At 38.8% G+C, this 22962-nt stretch overlaps 1 protein-coding gene across 1 annotated transcript in view; it reads right to left on the bottom strand.

The window, feature by feature from the left end:
- Positions 1 to 633: 633 nt before the first annotated feature.
- LOC123873997 overlaps positions 634 to 22962 on the bottom strand; it is a 26052-nt gene continuing 3723 nt past the window's right edge. The window contains exons 2-7 of the mRNA XM_045919136.1: positions 6401 to 6749; positions 5661 to 5911; positions 5134 to 5316; positions 4508 to 4712; positions 3697 to 3856; positions 634 to 1108 (exon numbers count right to left, since the gene is read on the bottom strand). Of these exons, the coding sequence (XP_045775092.1) occupies positions 941 to 1108; positions 3697 to 3856; positions 4508 to 4712; positions 5134 to 5316; positions 5661 to 5814 (870 nt within the window). The 5' untranslated portion in view covers positions 5815 to 5911; positions 6401 to 6749 and the 3' untranslated portion in view covers positions 634 to 940. The remainder of the gene's footprint in view (positions 1109 to 3696; positions 3857 to 4507; positions 4713 to 5133; positions 5317 to 5660; positions 5912 to 6400; positions 6750 to 22962) is intronic.

Genomic DNA, 22962 nt, shown 5'->3' with positions numbered 1-22962 from the left:
AATCGTAGTTTTTTTATGGTGTCTATTATTTCATCAGTAATCATCAGTACTATCACCAGCCGGGCTAGCATGGGCAGTAGATAAAAACTATATCCCCGATTATATCCACTGATTTGTATGACATCAGTGGATTTAATCGGGGGATATAATTTTTATCTACTGCCCATGCTAGCCGGGCTGTCTTCGTTTTTGCTAGCGTTTTAATTACATCCTGTATACAAATAAATACAAGTACTATATCTACTTACCTTTATTTTCTGCGCTGGTATGCGCGTATACACGTTCCTTGGCATTTTTTTTAAAGAATATAATGGCTAATTTCTTTTGGCGACGGACTGAAATCCGAAAGGTCGGTGGTTCAAACCCCACACATTGCACTATTGTTGTACCTAATCCTAGCACTTAGTTGGAGGGAAAAGGGGAATATAAGTTAGGATAAACACTAGAATGCTTTTAGTAGTACGTAGAGTGCAAGCAACGGGAGGTGTTTGAACAGCCGGCCTTTCGGATTTCAGTCCGCATCATGAATTAATCCTTGAGCTATTCGCCAAACGTACTTACCTATTGTGTTCTGACAGAAAATAGAAATTAGAATACGAAGGGACATAATAATAGGTCAAATAAAACTCAGTGTTGAGGGAAAATGTTTAATCAATAAAATCTGTAGTTAAATAAGCACCCAATTTACCGAAAAATACATTTAAATATTACGATAAGAATAATATTGATATACTTATCGAAAGAAAAGAAGCATAATTTAACGTGAATACAACCCGTCACCAAGAATTATTATGTAGTTAGGTATTCTAAATAATAAAATGATTTTAAAATTTGGTAAATAAATACAAACTTAATCTAAAAGACATAAACGTACTTAATCAAATTGTGTTCAACGGGCGCCATTTTGAATTCTCTTGTCGGCCATTTTGTGTCCGCCATGTCACAAATACATGCGGCAAATGTCGTCGTTAATTTCCAGCATTTGGTCTATGAAGGACTGGTCCGCCATGATGTTGGCCAGCTTGGTGATAAGGTCCAATAGTCCACGCTTCTTGTAACGCATTTTTAGGCTAACTTCTTCGAGTTCCTCTAATACGGAGTGTTGTACCTGGTGGAAAATGTTTTATTTTAGTAAGTTTTGTTTTAGCTCGGTACTATTCTAACTTTTAATAATGACAAACCATCGGATTGGCAGATCTTTGAGAACATTATGGAGAACTGCACGCATGCAGATTGCCTCACGATGTTTTTCTTCATCGTCAAAGCAACTAGCAAGCGATATTTAAAACATAAACTCCGAAAGGTGCTCGGGCACGAACCCCTCACCTCCGATTAGGAAGCGGACGTTCCAACCATTAGGCTATCACTGCTTTACTAACTTTTATAGATATTTATTTTATATATATACTAGCTGATGCCCGCAGCTTCGCCCGCGTGGATTGGTCAGATCCCCTGCAGCATCAGGATTGAGGATTTGGAATCCAAATTTTCAAACAATGAAACAATGTCGCAAAGTTCCTCTATCGATTAAAAAAGAAATCACGCAAAACGGTTCAGAAATCTCGGAGATTTCGGTGTACATAGGAAGAAAAACACAACTCCCTTTTTGAAAGTCGGTTAAAAAAGTAGCCTATGATACACCCTGGTCAATCCTCTATTTGTCTGTGAAAATCCCGTCAAAATCGGTTCAGCCGTTCCAAAGATTAGCCTTTTCAAACAGACAGACAGACAGACAGACAGACAGACAGACAGACAGACAGACAGACAGACAGACAGACAGACAAAAATTTTAAAACCGAGTGATTCAGTTATGGTATCGTTCAAATAACCCTATGAGCTTAATATGAGGTAGTTATTTCGAAATTACAGACAGACACTTCAATTTTATTTATTAATTAAAATTAAAATTAATATAGATTATAGGATTTATTTTTATTTTATAAAACCCCGAACGCTTAATTTTCTAGCTATAAAAAGTAGTCGGGATCACTTCTTGCGCAGTCTTGTAACTGCAAAAGTCTTACCAAAATCGGTTCAGCCTTTTCGGAGGGCAAGCAGACAAAAAAATAAAGAAATGAGTATTTCCGTAACCTGTAATAACTCTAAAGAATTTAAAAGCAAGAAACGAGCATTTTGTGTGATTTTTTCCGTAATCGAAGATTTTTGGTAACCCTAGTCCCTATAAAAACTATGAGAACCGTTCGTGAGGTCTGTTGAAAATATGAGAGGACGTTTCCAATAGTCCGCCCTAAACAGGTGTTATTATAACCAAAACATGCTTAAAAATTCATGTAGAAATTACAGTGGTTTCAGTTCGGTTTGACAAGAAATGTTTACGAAGCGGTAATAGCCAGTAATAGCGATTGAATCAAGATTGAATAAATGAAGAGGACGCGGCTAAAGTAGGTGGTATTTGCAATTGGCAAAGCTGTTCCATGGCCATAATGAACTATCATTATCGGACGTACCTAATAATATGCTGCTTTCAAGTAAGTAACTGCTATTTACTTGTTCATCAATTTATTAGGGTTCCGTACCTCAAAAGGAAAAACGGAACCCTTATAAGATCATTTTGTTGTCTGTCTGTCTGTCGTGTCTGTCAAGAAACCTATAGGGTATTTCCCGTTGTCCTAGAATCATGAAATTTGGCAAGTAGGTAGGTCTTATAGCGCAAATACAGGAATAAATCTGAAAACCGCGAATTTGTGGTTACATCATTAAAAAAAATTAAAATGTGTTTCAATTTTCAAAGTAAGATAACTATACCAAGTGGGGTATCATATGAAAAGGCTTTACCTGTATATTCTAAAACAGATTTTTATTTACTTCTATGCGTAATAGATTTATCGTGCAAAATGTTTGAAAAAATACCCGAGTACGGAACCCTCAGTGCGCGAGTCTGACACGCACTTGGCCGGTTTATTATGCAAGCACGGGAAAGGCACATATATGTCAGGGAAGATGTTAAAATTAAAACTACCTGAAAATCGACCTTTTAACCTTTTTACAGATGCAAATTATGAAATCTGCAAGTTATGATGCTGCTTTTTTTAGCGATTACTAAGGACTAGCATTAAATATAGACGAGAAGCGGTATGGATTTTGTACAAAGCATGTCATCAAAAAACCACGAAAAGTCGTATGCACGCGCCTATAACGTAAGCGCTGCTCAATTTTGGGCACCTCGAGAAAGGACTAGGAAATTTCAATGTTTCAGGAATTTATGGTAGTTTTCCAATATGTAGCGAATTAGGAACTATCCTGTAAGAGTTGAAAAAAAATATCGGTCATAGATATAAGCTAGGTCCTACACAGTGTACCCGTATGACATTTTGTGTAAATATTTAAAAGCACAAGGAAGTCTGTTAGGTGAGGTAATACGGTAAACATTTGCCGAACTGAAAACACCGCTAACTCGATTAGTAGGTAGGTACTAGGTACGTTGCGTTAACGCAATCCAAGGCTTTTCCGATAAACGATTTATATTTAGGCACCACATGAGTCATATTTTGTAGCTACATCTATTTTTTTTTCACACTTCCTAATCTTGTTCCAAGATAACGCCACCATAGACTGACGATTTCAATAATATGACTAGACTATGCCCGCGACTTCGTGACAGTTGCTAGGTCACCAAAAATGCAAAACACTATACTTTTCCGCAGTCGGATAAAAAGTGAAAAATGCCTTACTAACATTGTGTGGTTCCCTGAAGGTGCTGAACTTGTACTTGGTCCTCCGCTTCTCAGTGCCGTTGTCGGAGAAGATGGTAAACACGGCGTCCTCCGTGTGGCTGCCCACCGGGAAGTACATCCCGGCCACCAGCCGCCCCTTGCGGTCTCGGGCTAGCAAGCTCCTGGGGAAAAACAATTATGCTGTTTTACGCCGGACCAACATGGAACAATGTAGCTAAAAATCCAAAATATACTTATACATTTTGCCGCCTCAAGCAGCTAACGCCAGACTAGAATTAGAATATTATGGTACGATCTAGCCGCCGGTGAAAACTTCGTTAGCGCCATTGAGGATCTATGGCGAGTGTTTGAAATCTCTGTGGCGACATCTAGTTTGTTCGTTGTAACTTCGTCACATCATGTGATGGCTATCCTCCACCGAACGGCGTCCCATCTCCCTATGAGCTCCTACGTTCCGTATCAACAACGAAGAGGATGACGCATCGGACATGACACCCAAACCACAGGATAATATACACCCCACTCACCAGATTTGACACCAAGTACCAACGTAAAGACGAATCCAGTTGCCTTTAAGGTCGATGTTGAACAGGCGTGGCCTCAACCCAATTTAAAATAATAAATGAAATACATATTCCAGGTAGCAGACACCTGTTAGGATTCGCCCGGGCAAGGAGGCTCGGCTTTGAGGTCCATAGTTGCGAGCGAACTGCCACGGAACATCAGTCGCCTTAGATGGTGAGCGAAGGCCGAGGCTGATTGGGATAAAACAAAATAGAATACCAATGGGAATTATGTGATTATTTATATACCTGAAGTTATAGACCAGGTTGCGTTTCTCGGTGATCAGAATGCAGTCGAGGAAGGGCTGCGCCACGTATATGAGTGACGTCTGGCACTTGACGGCAGCGCCGCGAGTGACACGCTCGCGCCACTCCACGTAGTTGCCGTTGTGAGGGTTGAGGCAGTACTCGAAGTCCTTCCGGCACGTCGGCTCTTCGGATTGGGTGAACCAGCCTGTTGAAAGAGAAATAGGATATACCGAATTAGCGACTTATTTTATGTATACATGTTATTTTATTATCGTGGAGTTCTATTTCCAATGGCAGCCTGCCGGTTGAAGGAGACCTGGTCGACCAGGACGGACCAGGTATACCTAGAGGAGGTCCGTTGAAGCGGTCCGTTTAACTTTAAAGGGACTCTTGTGGAACCACGTCAAGGTACTTAGTAGCCATAGTACACATAAAAACAACTACTGCAGTCCTAAATTCCAGGAAGGAATAAAAGCATTTAATCACCATCATCATGCAGAAATTTGTGGAAGACGCTCTGAAGTTCTGACTTGGGAACTTTAGGAACTAACCTATCATGATTATCTCAACCCATCGCCGGCCCATTGTTGGGCACGGGTCTAACCTCAGAATGAGAAGGGACTAACCTGTATGCGGGTAAAGTTTGTCATGCATCACGCAGATCAGCCGCGCGAGATGGTAGCCGGGGTCGGCGAGCATGACGCCAGCGCGCCCGTCCACGAGCATGTGCACGCACACCAGCACGTGCTCCTTCTCTGCGTACTCCACGGAGCACGGGCTTTCGCCCATCGACACGTACTCCCGCACGTCTGAACACAAAAAAAAATTACTTTTCTCCAATATGGGACAGAAATTAATTCTCAAAACCCTTTTATCCTATTCAAATTCTGACAGATGTGCGTAGATAGCAAAATTATATTTTGTTATCTACGAACATTGCTTACTACTTTTGTTAGCACTTGGATATGGTTATTAACTTAACTAATTGATGTCGATTTGGTGTTTTGCATACACATTGTGGTTAATGCTAAAATTCTGTTGTACACAATCGCTAAACTAAAATCTGTTCATAATGCTGTCCCTATCATGAATGATCATGATCTCTCAATTTAGTTTAGAGATGTGTACAACAGAGTTAGCCACGTTGTCTTACTTAAGACGGCTTCCTCGCACGATACGATAGAAGTAGCTGAAGCAAAGCCAGGGAACTGCTCATCCAGCGCGCGCCACCTCCGCAGCAGCTCCATGCCGAGCCCAACACAGGTCTTCTTCCTCCTGATGATGGGTGGAGTATACTTCTCAAACATTCCGTACAAAGGTTCATTCCCCTTCTTCTTCTGGAACGCATCATATAAAGCCACGAAGTTGCTCACGGAGTCGTAGTTGTTATAAACGAGGAGGAACCTGGAAATGGACATAGACATGGATAAAATCATTTTTCGTATAAAAGCAGAACATGTAAATTATGTAGTAGGTAATAATGGCAAAAAGGCATAAAATGCAGAAGGGTATGGTGTTTCCTCTTACATGTTTGACATTTGAACGATGATTACACTTTTCAGTATTATGTGCCTTCGTGCATATACGACAAAACGTACGTTTATCTTGACTGCGCTCTTACCTTGTGGTAAGCAACGATACAGTTTAAGATGAAAGCGAGCTAACTAGGAAGAGTAAAGTATGGCAGTTTTATAATTAAACCCATACCCCTAATTGATTTCTACGTGATATCGTATCGAAATGCTAAACTTGGTAAGTTTTTGCAAGTTGGGTGGTAGTTAGCGGGCGAAGCCTTCCACTAGACCAGGTAAAAGACAAGTTAAAAATTATGTATCCTCGAATTGTCCTTGCTAGGAATCGAACCCGTTAGTGGCATGTGTGTGTCGCTGTTACCTCAATATCGCCTCTGCTCGGGCGACGAGGTCCTCATGCTGCTCCGTCGTTAAATGAATCGGTTGCGTTGGCGTCGCCCACCTCGGGGGCGGTAGTGTCGGCGTCAGGTGGTGCACGCCCGAGTCAATGTCGCTCGCATCGAGTCAACTAGGCCACTCGTCGCCCCAGCGGCCGACCTCGGGCGACGCGGGCTCGGCCTCCGCCTCGTCGCTCCAGCGGCTGACGTCGGCCGACTCGGCGTCGGCCCCCGCCTCGTCGGAGAGGCTAACATCGTCGTCGCTTTGTGCCCTTGAAGCGCCTGCGAGCGCCTCACGCTTCTCTAACACCAATAATAATAGTTTTTCACGCTCTGCAACAAAAAAAGGTGACATTAAGTCTGAGATATAAGGAGAAACTGACAATTAACAATGTAATGCACAAAGTAAATTGAAAGAGTTTGAATTGTTATTGATAAGTACAAGAAAAATTTACATAGCCATTCATTTCGGAAACTTGAGGCGGAATCTGTATTAAAATTAAATAGTTTTTTCTGTATAGGTATTTTGTTAGGTTAAGAATTTTGTTTTTCTTTTATTTAATTAGATTATAATAGGGCTGACATGTACATAGGTACCTATAAAAGCCCTTAAATAAAAAAAAACAATGTAATTCACACCTCAAGCCGCTGGATTTAGAAACTCGATATTGTTTATGTAGAGAGTAGAGACCCCATTGAGAAAAAGAATTTTCAAAATCGTTAGGCTATAGCCGGGGGGGTCAATTTGTGATAAGATCCTAGAAATGCAAAATCTATAGAGCCTTGTAAGCATTCGCCTAACGCACTCGGCGAATGCATTTAGCAGATGTTAGTAACAAGGTTGTATAATTGCCCCTCCGATATATTTTGTAAGAAATATTTCTTCTTTAGTAACATCACACTAATATTATAAAGGCGAAAGTTTGTATGTGTGTGTGTGTGTGTGTGTATGTTTGTTACTCCTTCACGCAAAAACTACTAGACGGATTTGGCTGAAATTGAGAATGGCGATAGATAATATCCTGGATTAGCACATAGGCTACTTTTTATCCCGGAAAATCAAAGAGTTCCCGCGGGATTTCAAAAAACCTAAATCCACGCGGGCGAAGTCGCGGGCATCGGCTAGTTATTTATACATTAGCCGAAGCTTACCGCACGCATTGGGCCAATGTGTAATGGAACCTTCATTTGTTGTATCATAGTTGAAGTACGAATCTATTGCAGAAAGTTCTCAATGTCAGTCTAATTCAACAACAATTTCGAAAAAAAATTGGGATAGGTATTGAAAAAAAAAAAATTGGGATAGGTATTGAAAAAGCTTGAGTCCTACTTCCTCATACAATGAGACCGTAGTCCAGCACTAATCCTAATTAATCAATTTCGAAATAATAATTAACAATGCTTATTTTAAACTCACTTAACTTATTTAATTTATAATATATTCCAGTAGTTACAAGTTTACTGTTACTCAGGTAGTAGGAAAAGGAATGTAAGCTGGTAGGTATGTAGTGAAGGCCAACAGGCAATCGTTATGCAAAAACTGGCAGTAATTAATGCAGTCAGTCAATGTTAGCCTGGCCTATATTGTAACAAGGACAGTGGGTAATGTTACCAATAACGAGGGCAATATTTTTTTAAATTAAACTAGTGATCGCCCACGGCTCCAGTTGGCGAAAATCTATATCTATATCTATCTATACATATAATAAAATTGTAGAAAAGTGGTGTCTGTACAGTGGAAATATATAAAAAAAAAGTAGCAGGGGTTGTTATTATATCGATGCCGAACCCGAAATTGAAATTTTTTTTTTATCTGTTTGTCTGTATATTTGTGCACGCTAATATCAGAAACGGCTTATTCAATTTAGATACGGGTTTCACTAATATATTGTAGTAAGCTTCACTTAACATTTAGTGTTTATTTCATGTCAATCGGTTCATAAATAAAAAAGTTATGTCAATTTAAAGAATCACGGCGAACATTTTTAACGTACAGAGTACGTAGGTACTACACGCCTCGCGCCTGAGCGTCCGTGGCTATATAAAGCGCGCTGAGAGCTATTCCACGCGAACGAAGTCGCGGGCACAGCTAGTACAAAATATAAATCCTCTTCGTTCGCTATCCCGTAAGAATTTCTTGTATCGATTCGATATATTTTAGAGCACTGAGGTAAGGGAATACCTATCTGTGTAAAAGTTCAGCTTTCTAAAGCCGATGGCTTGGGCTGGGTGTTAAGGGATCTGTCAATGAGTGGGTCAGGACTTTTTATCAACTGTGGCGAAATCCAAAAATCCACGCGAAATCCAGGTGTTCCATCCTGTATGTATGCCCGCTCGTAACTACTCAACTTTTTTTAAATTATCAAATATAGAATGTTTGGGAAGTCTGTTTTGGACACTAAGGGCCGGGGCACATATGGCGGAGCGCAGTGCAGAGCATTTTTCACAGTCAAAACATTATCGACATTGTCCTTATTGAAATAATGTCTTAAATCAATTGTGTATCCGTGCGGATGCTCGCGCATCCGCGCACAGTCCCGCGCGTGCTCGCGCATTCTCTGGTACAAATTCGCATAATGTGTCACGCGATTAGAAAGCTTCTCGGGCAAGCTCTGCGCTGCGCTCCGCCATATATGTGCGCCGGCCCTAAGAAAAAACCACTTAGGTTTACTTGATAAATGATACGTCATTACAGGTGTTGTACTAGGTTCCGTCGCGCGTTCTGTATGCCTCACCACAAAGCTATTCCTACGACACAACAATTGCGCCCACCCTTTATTGATATGTCATCGGTATAAAGTTCAAATGCCAATAACCGGGACGTCAGATCGCGTTACATTCACTCGAGAGTGCGAGAGTTGCCTCGATAACTTGATGAATTGATTGAGCCTCACATTTCCGTCCCTAGAATGCAATATCCGACGAAAGCGATCCTTCTGTACTACCCACCTACTTTAATGCAAGACTAGCAACCGCCTGCGACTACGCTCGGATTTGTCCCTCAGTCACGAAAATCAAACAGTTTCCACTGGATTTTATAAAACCTAAATCCAAGCAGACGAACCAACAGACTAGAGGCAAATTAGAAATTATAAATTCCCAAATTATTTCTACCGGGAATCGATCCGGGTTCATCCACTTATTATCAATAAATGTGCCAGAGAGGAAGTGAAAAATCTATCTTTAGCCTTAGCAACATAAAGCACAGTTTAAAGTGCCTACTTATTGTAGTCAAAACTCAAAACCAAAAAACCTCAAAATTGTTACATATCTTGTAAGATCGTGTCGTGATAGATAAAATAATTAATTACGTAAACTTAAAACTTAAGTTACAAGGGTTCCATACGCGCTTCGATCTGAGAAGAGCCCGCAACAAACTCAGCCGGGTATTTTTTTTTATTATCACCGCTTCACAATATTGAAGTATTCTAAAAACGCCTACTACTTATAACAATTTATGCGTGCGTCAGTGAACGATTCCAGTTAACGATACGCGTACTAACTTCTAGCAACTACCTAATTCAGGATGGATGAGTCAGTAACCGAGTATGTAGTCGAGACATTGTAATATAACGTAGGAACATACGTTAGGTATATGCTATAACGTTGAATGATACGTAGAACAAGAATCTCGATACAAATAGCCGGCATAGTAGGTACGTAGAGAGTTAGAGACGAGCTTTCAGCTTACATACTCGTAATATCTCGAAATGTTAATGTCAGATATTTCAAAGGTTTTTTGTATGTTTCAATTTCAGTGAAGGTAAAATGTAGCTAAAATTCAAGAAAGACTAAAGTTTCAAGTATTTCAATAATTAATTTGAAATACAAATTGATTAGTGTTTTCAATGCGCTCTACCTAATCAGCCCCCCGATTATGTAAGAAAAACGTATAATATGCATGGTCATCAAAAGGAGTACAATTGTACCTACTTTGAATAAATGATTTTGACTTTGACTATCGTTGTCGTCAAGAAATTCTGCCCTTTGATTGGCTGTGAAAAAAGGTAAACAGCGAATTAACCAATCAAAGGGCAGAATTTCTTGACGATAACGATAACCATGAAAACGATTTTCTTACACAATCGGGGGGCAGAAAAGTTCGCAGCTAACTCCGTTAGGAAAACAAAATTTAACTGTATAAAATTCATCCAAGGGACTACCTGTAATACCTATTAGGATTTGAAGAAAAACAACAGAATATCATACTACATCATACCGAGAGTAGGTAGGCATCCTTACTCTAGTTCACTCTGATATAGGGTTCAATCCCTTGTTCACTCCACTTTTGGGTGACGTCAGAAATCAGGAAACTCTAGAGGCATCGAGTGCTATGTAAAGATAACACCTGGACTTCGTCTGTGGTGGCGTTTGCTGGCGCGCGTGTTGTGACTTTTTGGAGTGTTTTTTTTTTGTTAAAACTGACTGGAAAGCGCTCTAAGGGGGTACCGTGCGTATGTCGGCGAGCGCCGGCACAGGATCCATACTTGTATAGTTTAACTAACTTGTTACAAATAACAACAAACTTGACATTGGCTAATCATTGTAAAAGCCAGACAAGAGAGAGAAAAAAAAAGATAACACCTTGATAGCACGACATGAAACATGACGTCTATCTCTGATAGCACAACAACTGAGTGACGACAATAACGTGTGATAATAACAGAATCACTTAATTATTATTGCCACTACAATTATTGAAATGGTACAGCTGGCTATCGATCAAAGCTTGGGGAAAACCGAGATCTTTCATCCTTGCTGTTCAAAAAATACTAAGTTATCTAGCAAATATCTAGTTTTTTTCCCAATTTTATGTCCGCGACTTCATCCGCGTGGAGTTAGGTTTTTGAAAATCACGTGCATTCCGAATAGTGTGGTCCTTAGATTAAGGATTGGTCAGCGTCTAAGCGGAGACCAATCCTTAATCTAAGACCGAGGCCAGTTGATTTGCCGAATGGCGAATTGTCGTAAAATTTGCGAATCATTTGCCGGAATCCCGATAGTGGAATAGAAGAGAATAGAATATATTTTTATTCAAGTAAACTTTTACAAGTGCCTTTGGATCGTCAAAATAAATAATTATTTTTTTCTGATTCTGAATGCTGTTTCTACCGAGAAGAACCAGCAAGAAACTCGGTGGTTGCTCTTTTCGAGTGTTCAATGTGTTAGAGCCGGGCCATAGTAAAAACAGATAAGGAAATTCACATGAAAAAGCATGATTCACTGAAAACAAAGAGTGAACCGCGGCAAAGTACAAAGTACTGTAATGAGATCATCCGGTGCGTTTACCCCTTCGACGTCACCGCAGATTGACCAATCACGTGCCAGTTTCTGCGCTGACATCATTCATACGAGTTAACCTTAGCATGCGCCCGCGCAACCTTCTGCGTGATTTGTTTCTGCTCTTTGTCTGAAGTCATACTCGTTCGTTCCTAGAATTTGATATCGCAATTTGTGTGAAATTAAAAACTTTATTTATTTCGTAATCCATACTTTCATATCCAAACTAATATAATAAATGCAAAAGTGTGTCTGTCTGTCTGCTTTTCACGTTTCACGGATTTTCATTTGTAGTCAAGATTTTGACAAAATTCGAGATGGTTTGCAGCCCGGGGAAGGACATTTTTGTCCCGGAATATAAAGGAGTCTCCGCGGGATATTTATAAAATCCTAATATTATAAATGCGAAAGTGTGTCTGTCTGTCTGCTACCTTTTCACGGCAGTTTAACCGATTCTGACGAAATTTGGTACAGTATTAGCTTATATCCCGGGAGCTACTTTTTATCCCGGAAAATCAAAGAATTCCCACGGGATTCCCAAAAAACCCATCCGTTTAACCGATTTGTATGTTACCGAGGTAGTTTGCGTCCCTGTCATTGACATAGGCAACTTGTTATCCCGGAAAATCGAGCAGTTCCCACGGGATCTTTAAAAACCTAAATCCACGCGGACGAAGTCGCGGGTATCCTCCAGTTTGGTATAAAGAGATATCTTGCTTTCTGGAGCTCTTTGATTTGCCTGATACTCTACTTTGACAGATTTATCCGTTATCTTAGATATTACATAAAGAGACGCCCTCTATCTGTTAGTAACAAGACTATAGCTTAGTGACATTCTGTCAGGCCCATTCCCAATAATTCTGTGTGTAGGGCTACCACAAACGTTGACAGATTTATTCTAACGACGGAGATTCCATTCATTTGTCAACTACAGGCTAGTCACGTTACAGGCTCAGGCCCATTCCGCGAAACCCGCTCACGTGTAATTCCCAATAATTCTGTGTGTAGGGCTACCACAAACATTGACAGATTTATTCTAACGACAGAGATTCCATTCATCTGTCAACTACAGGCTAGTCACGTTACAGCTGACATTCTGTCAGGCCCATTCCGCAAAACCCACTCAAGTGCAGGGCCACTCGATCCTTTAATGGATTAATTATGTTCCCTATAGTGACGTCATTCATCTGACAGCTACAGGATAAAATAACGTTATTCTGTCAGGCTCATTCCTCGTTAACATAAACTGAGTGATGACAACATAAACTGATGAGAGTAAACTTTAGGTTAGCGTCGCTTCCCGCTAACTGGCTAAGAACTTGCAGGGGTTTTCCACGCTGCATGTATCCAGATTCCAGTAACCGAGGCCCGAGTTCGTTTTCCTGTTGGGCGAATTAACGAACTACGTATGATATGTATAGGGTACTAGCTGATGCCCGCGACTTCATTCGCGTGGATGTAGGTTTTTTAAAAATCCCGTGGGAACTCTTTGATTTTCCGGGATAAAAAGTAGCCTATATGCTAATCCAGGATGTAATCTATCTACATTCTAAATTTCAGCCCAATCCGTCCAGTAGTTTTTGCGTGAAGGAGTAACAAACATACACACACACATACATACAAACTTTCGCCTTTATAATATTACTAGCCGATGCCCGCGACTTCGTTCGCGTGGATGTAGGTTTTTTAAATTCCCGTGGGAACTCTTTGGTTTTCCGGGATAAAAAGTAGCCTATGTGCTAATCCAGGATATTATCTATCTCCATTCTGAATTTCAGCCAAATCCGTCCAGTGGTTTTTGCGTGAAGGAGTAACAAACATACACACACACACACACACACACACATACAAACTTTCGCCTTTATAATATTAGTGTGGTAGTGGGATGTCTCTTCTCACAACGTTTTCCTAGTCTCTAGGTGTATTTTCCGTGTTAAAAAGTAGTTCCGGGTGCTAGATATTATCTCTATAGCTAATTTTCGTCAAAATCGGTTAAACGGGCCATGAAAAGGTAATAGACAGACAGATACCTTTTCGCATTTATAGAATAGAATAGAATAGAATAGATTTTTATTCAAATAAACTTTTACAAGTGCTTTTGAATCGTCAAATAATTTACCACTGGTTCGGAATGCCGTTCCTACCGAGAAGAACCAGCAAGAAACTCGGCGGTTGCTCTTTTCAATTGTGCAATTTACAATAATATTCTATACTATACAAGCAATTGCAGACCCGCGCATTGCTGGAGCGAGTCAAATCCATGCTTTTTTATCATTTACATAATCTTCGATTGTGTAATATGCTTTTGCCAGGAGCATACTTTTAATGGATTTTTTAAACTTTGGTAAAGGCAAGTCTAATATTGACTGTGGAATTTTATTATAAAATATTACACTCATTCCCACAAATGACTTTCCCACTTTTCTGAGGCGGAGCGTAGGAGTTGCGAGCTTATTACGATTTCTAGTTGGCCTGTCATGGAAATCACCGATTTTTTTGTAGCTGAGGATATTTTGTCGTACAAAAATTATATTATTGTAAATGTATTGAGAAGCTACTGTAAGAATACCTATTTCCTTAAATTTCTCTCGTAGGGAATCGCGCGGTTTTAAATTATAAATTGCGCGTATTGCCCTTTTTTGTAAAACGAAAATTTTTCCAATATCTGCCGCTTTACCCCATAGCAAGATTCCGTAAGACATAATACTGTGAAAATAGGCAAAATATACAATTTTTGCAGTTTCCACGTCAGTTATCTGTCGAATCTTTCTAACAGCGTAAGCAGCAGAGCTGAGTTTGCCAGCAAGTGTTGATATATGGGCGTTCCATTGAAGCTTTGCATCTAAAGTTATCCCCAGGAACACGGTGGTCTCCTCTACTTTCAACATATCATTATTTATCATTAATTTTATGTTATTTGTCGTCTTGGTACTGGGCAGTGCGAATTCGACACACTTGGTTTTCTTTGCATTTAAAAGCAAATTATTAACAGTAAACCAGTGAGTGACCTGCGATATGGCTCTATTTACATCGTCATAATTATTCTCATTTCTATCTAATTTAAAAATCAAAGACGTATCATCAGCAAATAGTACAATATCGCAAGTATTTTGGACAAAATATGGTAGATCGTTTATATATACCAAGAACATGAAGGGACCTAGGATAGAGCCTTGAGGAACACCCATTAATGAGGCTGATCCGGATGACTTCACATCATTTACACATACTGTTTGTATACGATCACTGAGATAAGACGCAATAAGACTAAGCGCAGTGTCTTTGACTCCATAATAGCTCAATTTAGCTAAGAGAGTCTCGTGCTCAACGCAGTCGAATGCTTTAGACAAATCACAGAAAATTCCAACGGCATTCTGTGAGTTCTCCCACGCATCGAATATATGCTTTAAAAGCATTGCGCCCGCATCGATTGTTGATCGTCCTTTAGTAAAACCATACTGCTCCGAGTGAAGTAATTTATTCAAGTTAAAGTGCAAGAGCAGTTGGTTGAGCATAATTTTTTCAAATATCTTGCTAAAAGTCGGCAAAATCGAAATTGGCCTGTAATTATTTGGGTCACTTTTACTGCCCGATTTGAAAAGAGGAATCAATTTACTGTATTTCATAAGATCTGGAAAGGATCCTGACTCTACGGACTTATTAAAAATTAGAGCAAGATATGGAGCAACAATATCAATAATATTGCTGATTACTTTTACTGATATCCCCCATAAGTCTCCTGTTTTTTTGTACTGTAAAGATTTGAATACCTTAATAATATCATGTGGGGTAATTTGTTCAAACTTAAATAGTACACTGCACTCAGAAACATTGCCCCTAAGAAGATTATAGGCTTCTGTTGGCGACGAGTTAAGGGAACTAGTAGTGGTAACTGGGATGTTTCGGAAAAAGTCCTCAAATGTCTTTGCAATTTCTATGTCAGAGTCAGTAATGTGATTGTTAATTTTAAGTTCCAATTTATTATTATTTTCCATTTTATGTTTCCCAGTTTCATCTGTGATGATTTCCCAAGCTGCTTTTATTTTATTATCTGAATTAATAATTTTTCGTTTTATGTGAATTGACTTAGCTTGTATGCAAACATTTCTAAATAATTTTGAATAATTTCTTACATATTGAACAAAGGCTGGAGTAAAATTATATTGCTTTTCTGCATACAAGTCAAACAGCTTATTCCTACTTTTATAAATGCCAACAGTAGCCCACTCACTAAATTTAAGATTTTTAAACAATCTTTTTTCTATGATTTTAAAAATAGAGTTAAATTGGGAATTTATTAAGTTAAAAAAAGCATTATACAGTTCATCCGGACCACCCTGTGTAAGGTCAAGTGAAGGTAAGGTGAATAAAATATTATGTTTGAATTGCTTTACTTTTTTAGTAGTGACTGGCCTATACTTTACTACTTTTATTGTATTTAGTTGACAGCTGGGAACAGATATCATTTGTCCACAGTGGTCGGATCTAAGATTGGTGATAATGGATTTTTTAATAATTTTACAATCACCAAAAATGTTATCAATACAAGTAGCTGAAGTTGCAGTTACACGTGTGGGCTCAACAAAAATGTTTTCTAAATTAAAACTTTTAAATAAGTTAAGTAATCTATCTGTAAAGGAGGTGTGAAGTAAAATATCAATATTAAAGTCTCCACAAATCAATAATTTTTTTGATGACCTACATATCCGCCTCAGTGCCTCCTCCATGACGTCCTCAAACAGAGAAAAGTCACCTGAAGGAGGTCGGTATGCGCAAACTATAATATATCGCTCCAGCTCAACACAGGACAGCTCAATAGTGCGTTCGACCGAAAGATTAAGAATGTCTTTTCGTTCCTTGTAATTAATGTTGTTGCGGGTTATTATCATAGATCCTCCGCGAATAGCCTTCTTTCTTGTGAACGCACTTGACAATGAATAATTTCCAAGATTGACAATTAATTGATAACTATTGAGCCAATGCTCAGTAAGGCATAGAATATCAATATCTAATTTTTTTATAAAAAGTTCAATTTCATATTCTTTTCCAGACAAGCCCTGTATATTTTGGTGTACAAGATTAATAATACAGTGCTTGTCTGTTGTATCACTACTTAGTTTTAAATTTTGGCTATCTTTGCCGGTGAGGCTCTGTATGTTTTGATGTACAGTATTCATTTTACAGAGCTCCTCCGTTGTCTTACTATCTAGTTTAAACAAGCAATAGGGTCCCTAATAGTACATAAACTATTGCTTGAGTCAATAATAGAAATATTAGTACTAGAAGTACTCGAGTCAATACAAAGAATATTAGTACTAGAAGTACAGTTTGTAAAAGTGTCAAAAGACTTAGTTACAACACTTGTAACTGGCTCCTTTAAATTATATGCTAATAGTGACGCTATCCTTGTCTTACATTTTCTCGGAAGATACATACTATCACCGATCAATTGAAACTTAGAAGTAAACTTATTTGTATCAAAGTAAAATAAAGTGTCACTATGACAGTTTGTCAAGTTATACAGTTTTAAGTTCAATCTGTATATATAATTGTTTTGTTTTTTACTTAGTGTGCTAGAGTAAGGAAAAGCACACATAATAAATTTACAGTTCGTCTTGGAATGTAATTCCAGTAATTTTCCAAAACATTTTGATATGTCATAATTTTTGACCCTTAAACCGTCCCCAAACAATATAATAATGTTTGTGTTGCTGTCCAAATTTTCTTCCTTTAAACTATCAATTAAGTAGTCCAATCTAGCCCCCGGTGAACATCTATTAATCACTGAGTGTTGAACATGGTAGCTCAAAAGGGATCCAAACTCACTACCTAACTTATCCGATATGATTATAGTTTGTCTCTTAGGTTTCAAAGAAAGATTTGCATCCAAAGATGAAGGCATTTCTACATTACTTGGTGTACATTGCCCCGGACTAGTATCCAAATTGTCCGTAAGCAATATACTATTACTATGATTGTCAACCATAGCCACACCTTGAGTACATTGACATTTACTTGTTAATGACTCAAAACGAGCCATGTTGTGTGCACCTAGGGCCAACAACTCGTCAGCCACCAGTATTTGATCATGGATCTGTTTTTGTGACTGCTCATACTTATCAGAAATATATTTTAAAGAATCATTCAAATTTGAAATTTTCTCATTTAGGCATTGAACATTCAAGTCATATGTTTCTTGAATGTCTCTTATAGTTGAACAATAAGATTTAAGTTTGTTTAACAGATGTGAACGTTCCTTACGCAATGCTATGTTTTTAGTATGGGCGTTTTGCAATTTTATCAAATTTTTGGTTTTTTTAATTATTCTGCTAATTTTAATATATTTTTTCAATTTTTTATGGCTATATAGATTTAAATTAGAATTTTTAAGTGGCTTATTACTGCTTGGGGAAGGGCTGTCACAAGTCAAATCAATAGTCAACACCGGTGGTGTAGAGGATGAAGCAAGCAGTTCATCATACAAACTGTAGGTAGCTCGAGTTTCATAAGTTTGTATTTGAGACTGAAGGTCCTCAATTGTTATTTGAGCTCTGCTCAATTCATCCTCCAATGTAGAAATCTTTTTAAGAGCGTCCTCATATGTTTGAATGCACTCATTGAAAGAGCCAACAGCATTCTGAAGTTGGTCCCGTTCGTCGAGTACTAGAGTATGAACTTTGTTCAAGTCAGCTAGTTCAGCCTTTAATATATTTCGCAATAATATTAGTAGGGAAGTAGGCATTTATGATTGAAAACAAGTAGATGTACCTATGACTTTTACTCTGCATTCCGAACTGGCGGTGGTAGTCACTGACGTAACATAAGAAATCGTTGGCGCGCATGCAAAATCTAATTGGTATTTTTTTAGGATTTTTGTTTTTGATGTCATTTTGTTTGGTTTTTAAAAGGTATGTGACGTGTGTACATTTTTTTTTTTTTTTGTTGACGCTGGGGAATGCATTTACGCATCCCCCCCAGAGGGAGGGTATGTGGGACTCGCCGGCCGAGAGGCGACCGGAATACCCACTAAACCCCAGCGGCGCTACTGCGCGTCGCCTGGCGACTGGGTCACGGGAACGGCCGAAGCAAACACCGCGACCCAGCCAGCGACGTCTGCCGAGGCAGACCCTCCACCGGGGACCTGCTCGGTCCCCACCACCGCACCTCCGGGACGCACCAATGAAGTGCGTCCCCCGACCCTGAGACGCGCACGTCGCCCGTGTCCCATCCTACGCTTCGTCCACTGTGCCCTCTGCTAGTCAGAGGGACACGCGGAGAAACCTCCCTCCCTGCCAGGTCATTAGCCATAGCCAATAATATCTCTGAAGAGAAATTGTTAGCCATGTTACCGGGGCGCACCGGCCCGAACACTGCTCTTCCCCTCGGACGCATCCAAAAGGGACCAGCAGCATCCAGGCATACTGGGAAGTTACCTGTGTACATGTAGAAACCCGTTCTTTAGCATGTGTGCTAGTTCAAGAGATAATCTTTTAGCTATGTGATTTTGATCTAAAAGTAAAGCATATTTTTTCAAAAAATTTAAGTTTAAAGGAGTCTACTGGAAACTTATGATTTTCCATATAGCGAAATTTTTATGCGCGACGAAACACTAGGTTGTTTTTTATTTTTAAATTGATTTCGATTTTTTTTTAATTTTACAGTTGTTACGCGCGGTTGGCAGCCCTGCTCACGTGCGCCGAAGGTCGGCGACACAGTGGCCTACATAGTCTCGTGCTGCAGAACGTGCTGCCAAAAACCGGCCCCCGCCCGACCGCAGCCGACCGACCTCCAATATTTCACTATTTTACTTGGCTCTAGTGTATTCTAGCTCAGTACATAATACCTAATTCAATTCGCAACTGCAACTATGACTCCTTTTAGTAGGCCACTATGTACTTTTTTATAATAACACTTTTGTATGCGAATATACCAATCAATTAGTATCTATAACTAATAAATAAAATTGAAGTGACTGTCTGTTTGAACGGGCTTATCTTCGAAATGGTTGTATCTATTTTGACGGGACTTTCACAGACAAGTAGAGGATTAACCAAGGAGTAACATAGGCTTCTTTTTTAACCGACTTTAAAAATGGAGGAGTGGTGTTTTTCTATCTATGCACTGATATCTCCGAGGTTTCTGAACCGATTTGCGTAATTTATTTTTAATCGATAGAGGAACTTTGCGTCATTGTTCCAAAAAAAAATTGGATTCCAATTCCTCAATTCTGATGCTGCAGGGGATCTGACCCATTCGCGCGGGCGAAGCTGCGGGCATCATCTAGTATTAAAATAAATGAATTAGTTTTCTTAAGTATATAAATGTACCTATCTATATGATGATCAGACGCATAATATTCCGTTATTGAAGTATCAAATAATTAAGTTTAACATTTTACGAGTATGTAAATTCAATATTATAGGTAAGTATGTTTTGTAAAAATATTTTTGATAATAAAGAACTTATAAAATAATATGTTTTTTTAACTTTCATATCATGAGGTAGGACATATGAAAGATACGCCATTGCCGTTTGATTAGGGTGTATTTATCGATATCACAAAATAATATTTGGGTAGGCGTAAGAAAAAAAATCGTTGAACCACAGCTTAAATACATACAGTGAGACGACGTCCTTAACGTTTGCGGACGAACCGGTATTACGGTTGTATCATCGAATTACATAGCCGAACTACTGATCTACGCAATTTTTTATGGTGAGATAGGTTTGCACAATTGACGACAATCATGCCTAGTAACAAAATGAAGTTAAACAGCACTAACACCCGATTACTACCCGCGAACCTCCGATAGATAGCGATAGATATACCTAGTAAAATTGTTTTTCTGTCACTTGGTGTATTTTGACATTGTACTATATTTATATTGATTATGAACTGAAAATTTTTTCCTCTTTCATTTGATACCCCACTCGATACAATAGCAAAAAAATCCACTTTCTTTAGTGTAACATCCGTCAGGTTGATACAAAATGTAGCCTATATCACGTGGATCATAATGACGAATCAAATGAAACCTCATTCATCAAAATTGGCTGAGCAGTTTAGGCCTTCCTTTTGGCTTTGTCGTAGTAGGGTAAAAAACAGTGATGAAGTTAATGTCTATTCGCTCTATTTAAAATTGGTTTTGCCAACTTCTGCCAATCGCCGGTATAATGGCTGTGCTCCTTCAGGATTGCTCTGTCTAGACCTCTAGTAACTTAATATTTTAATCTAGACTTTTTATATTTATTTATTTAATTTAATTTAAGGTAATATTCAAACACCAGTTACAATGGTAAAATGTAAAAGGCTCATTAGACATTATTTCAACATATTGTACCTACATTTTATTGAATAAACTAGCTGATGGCCGCGACTTCATTCGCGTGGATGTAGGTTTTTTAAAAATCCCGTGGGAACTCTTTGATTTTCCGGGATAAAAAGTAGCCTATGTGCTAATCCAGGATGTAATCTATCTACATTCTAAATTTCAGCCCAATCCGTCCAGTAGTTTTTGCGTGAAGGAGTAACAAACATACACACACACACACACATACAAACTTTCGCCTTTATAATATTAAGTGGGATAAATCATTCATTCATTCGTTCATCATTTATTCTCCCGTGGACAGACTGTACGAAGTATCTCTTTAGGCTGTGGTTGAGCATAGAAGTCGTAGGAATTTTGATTGCGACCTTTGGATCAACCCACGGGAAATTCAGATGCCCACACGTAGATAACTGAAGTTCGTGTTACGTAAATCAGTAATGAAATGAAAACAGGTCTACCCAGGACACAGATACTCTGTGCCTGGGGGAAATATAACTATGCCTAACTTATTTAATATGTTTTAACCCCCGACCCAAAAAGAGGTGTGCTATAAGTTTGAAGTGTGTATCTGTGTATCTGTCTGTGGCATCGTAGCACCTGAACGAATGAACCGATTTTAATTTAGTTTTATTGTTTGAAAGGTGGCTTGATCGAGAGTGTTTTTAGCTATAATCCAAGAAAATCGGTTCAGCCGTTTGAAAGTTATCAGCTATTTTCTAGTTACTGTAACCTTTACTTGTCGGAGGTGTTATACATTTTTAATTTACACTTGTACAGTTTTAATTGAAATGAAATAAAACATGAATGTATATTTTTCATTTCTCAAACCGTGTGAGTGTGAGAAGTGTCCACTAATTGGGCAGACGACATCAAACGAGCCGCAGGGAGCCGCTGGATTCAGGCGGCGCAAGACCGTTGCATGTGGAAGTCCCTACAAGAGACCTATATGTCCGGCTGTGGCCTAATGGACCTCTATCGGTTGACAGTTATGATAGGGGCGATGATGATGCTTGTGAATGAATTCAGAAAATATATCAAGGGAAAAAAAAAAATCTACGCGGATTAAGTCGCAGGCATCACCTTAGTATTTTGTACGGAGCAAGGAATATGTAGGTATACTAGGTACTCACAGATGTAGGCTTAACAGGGCTCTCTCCGTCACTCGTTTCATACAATCGTAGTTCCAAAAGTCCATGAAATTTTGCAGAGATATTCTAGAAACTAATATCTGTGTCTGTGGTGTTTTAGATTTTTCTAAAAATATGTAGTTTTAAAATTACAGGGACTCAAAGATTTGTATGAAAATTTTTCAGACCGCGTAACTTTGAAACCGAATATTTTAACAGAAATCTGGAAAACCACAGACATAGATATTAGTTTCTAGAATATGTCTGCAAAATTTGGTTTTGGTTTGGTTGCTTAATATTCAAATGAAATTGGAACTACGATTGTATGAAACGAGTGACGGAGAGAGCCCTCTTAAACTCCTAAAGACACTTTTTGTATATCGGGAAATGAAAGATTCCCCACGGGATTTTTAAACATCTAAATCCACGCGAACTCACGGGCTTAGTAAATAATTACTTACGGTAAAAACTCTATAAACTACTTGAAAACAAGTGCCTAATAAAGTAATTATCTTAAAATACTTAAACATACTGAGAAACATGATAAGTAGGGTCAGTGAATTCTTGGAATGTTGCGAAATGGCGTCATTTATTTATTGCAATTACTTTGTATCTTTATTTCATAACGGGCCTGTTAACTAATTAAGTAAATTATAATATTGCAATCGAAGGATCTGGCAAAACAAGGAATCAAATTCATTGTATTAAGTTTGGGTAGTTCAACCCTGTAAGTGATAACGATATTATATCCATTTCTGAGAAGAGACCTGTGCTTAGTAGTGACCCGGCGATGGGTTGGTCATGATG

This window comes from Maniola jurtina, chromosome 17, assembly GCF_905333055.1.
Source record: "Maniola jurtina chromosome 17, ilManJurt1.1, whole genome shotgun sequence".
NCBI lineage: Eukaryota > Metazoa > Arthropoda > Insecta > Lepidoptera > Nymphalidae > Maniola > Maniola jurtina.
The sequence above is the reverse complement of the archived record's forward strand: the minus strand, read 5'-3'. Positions and strand labels throughout refer to the sequence as shown.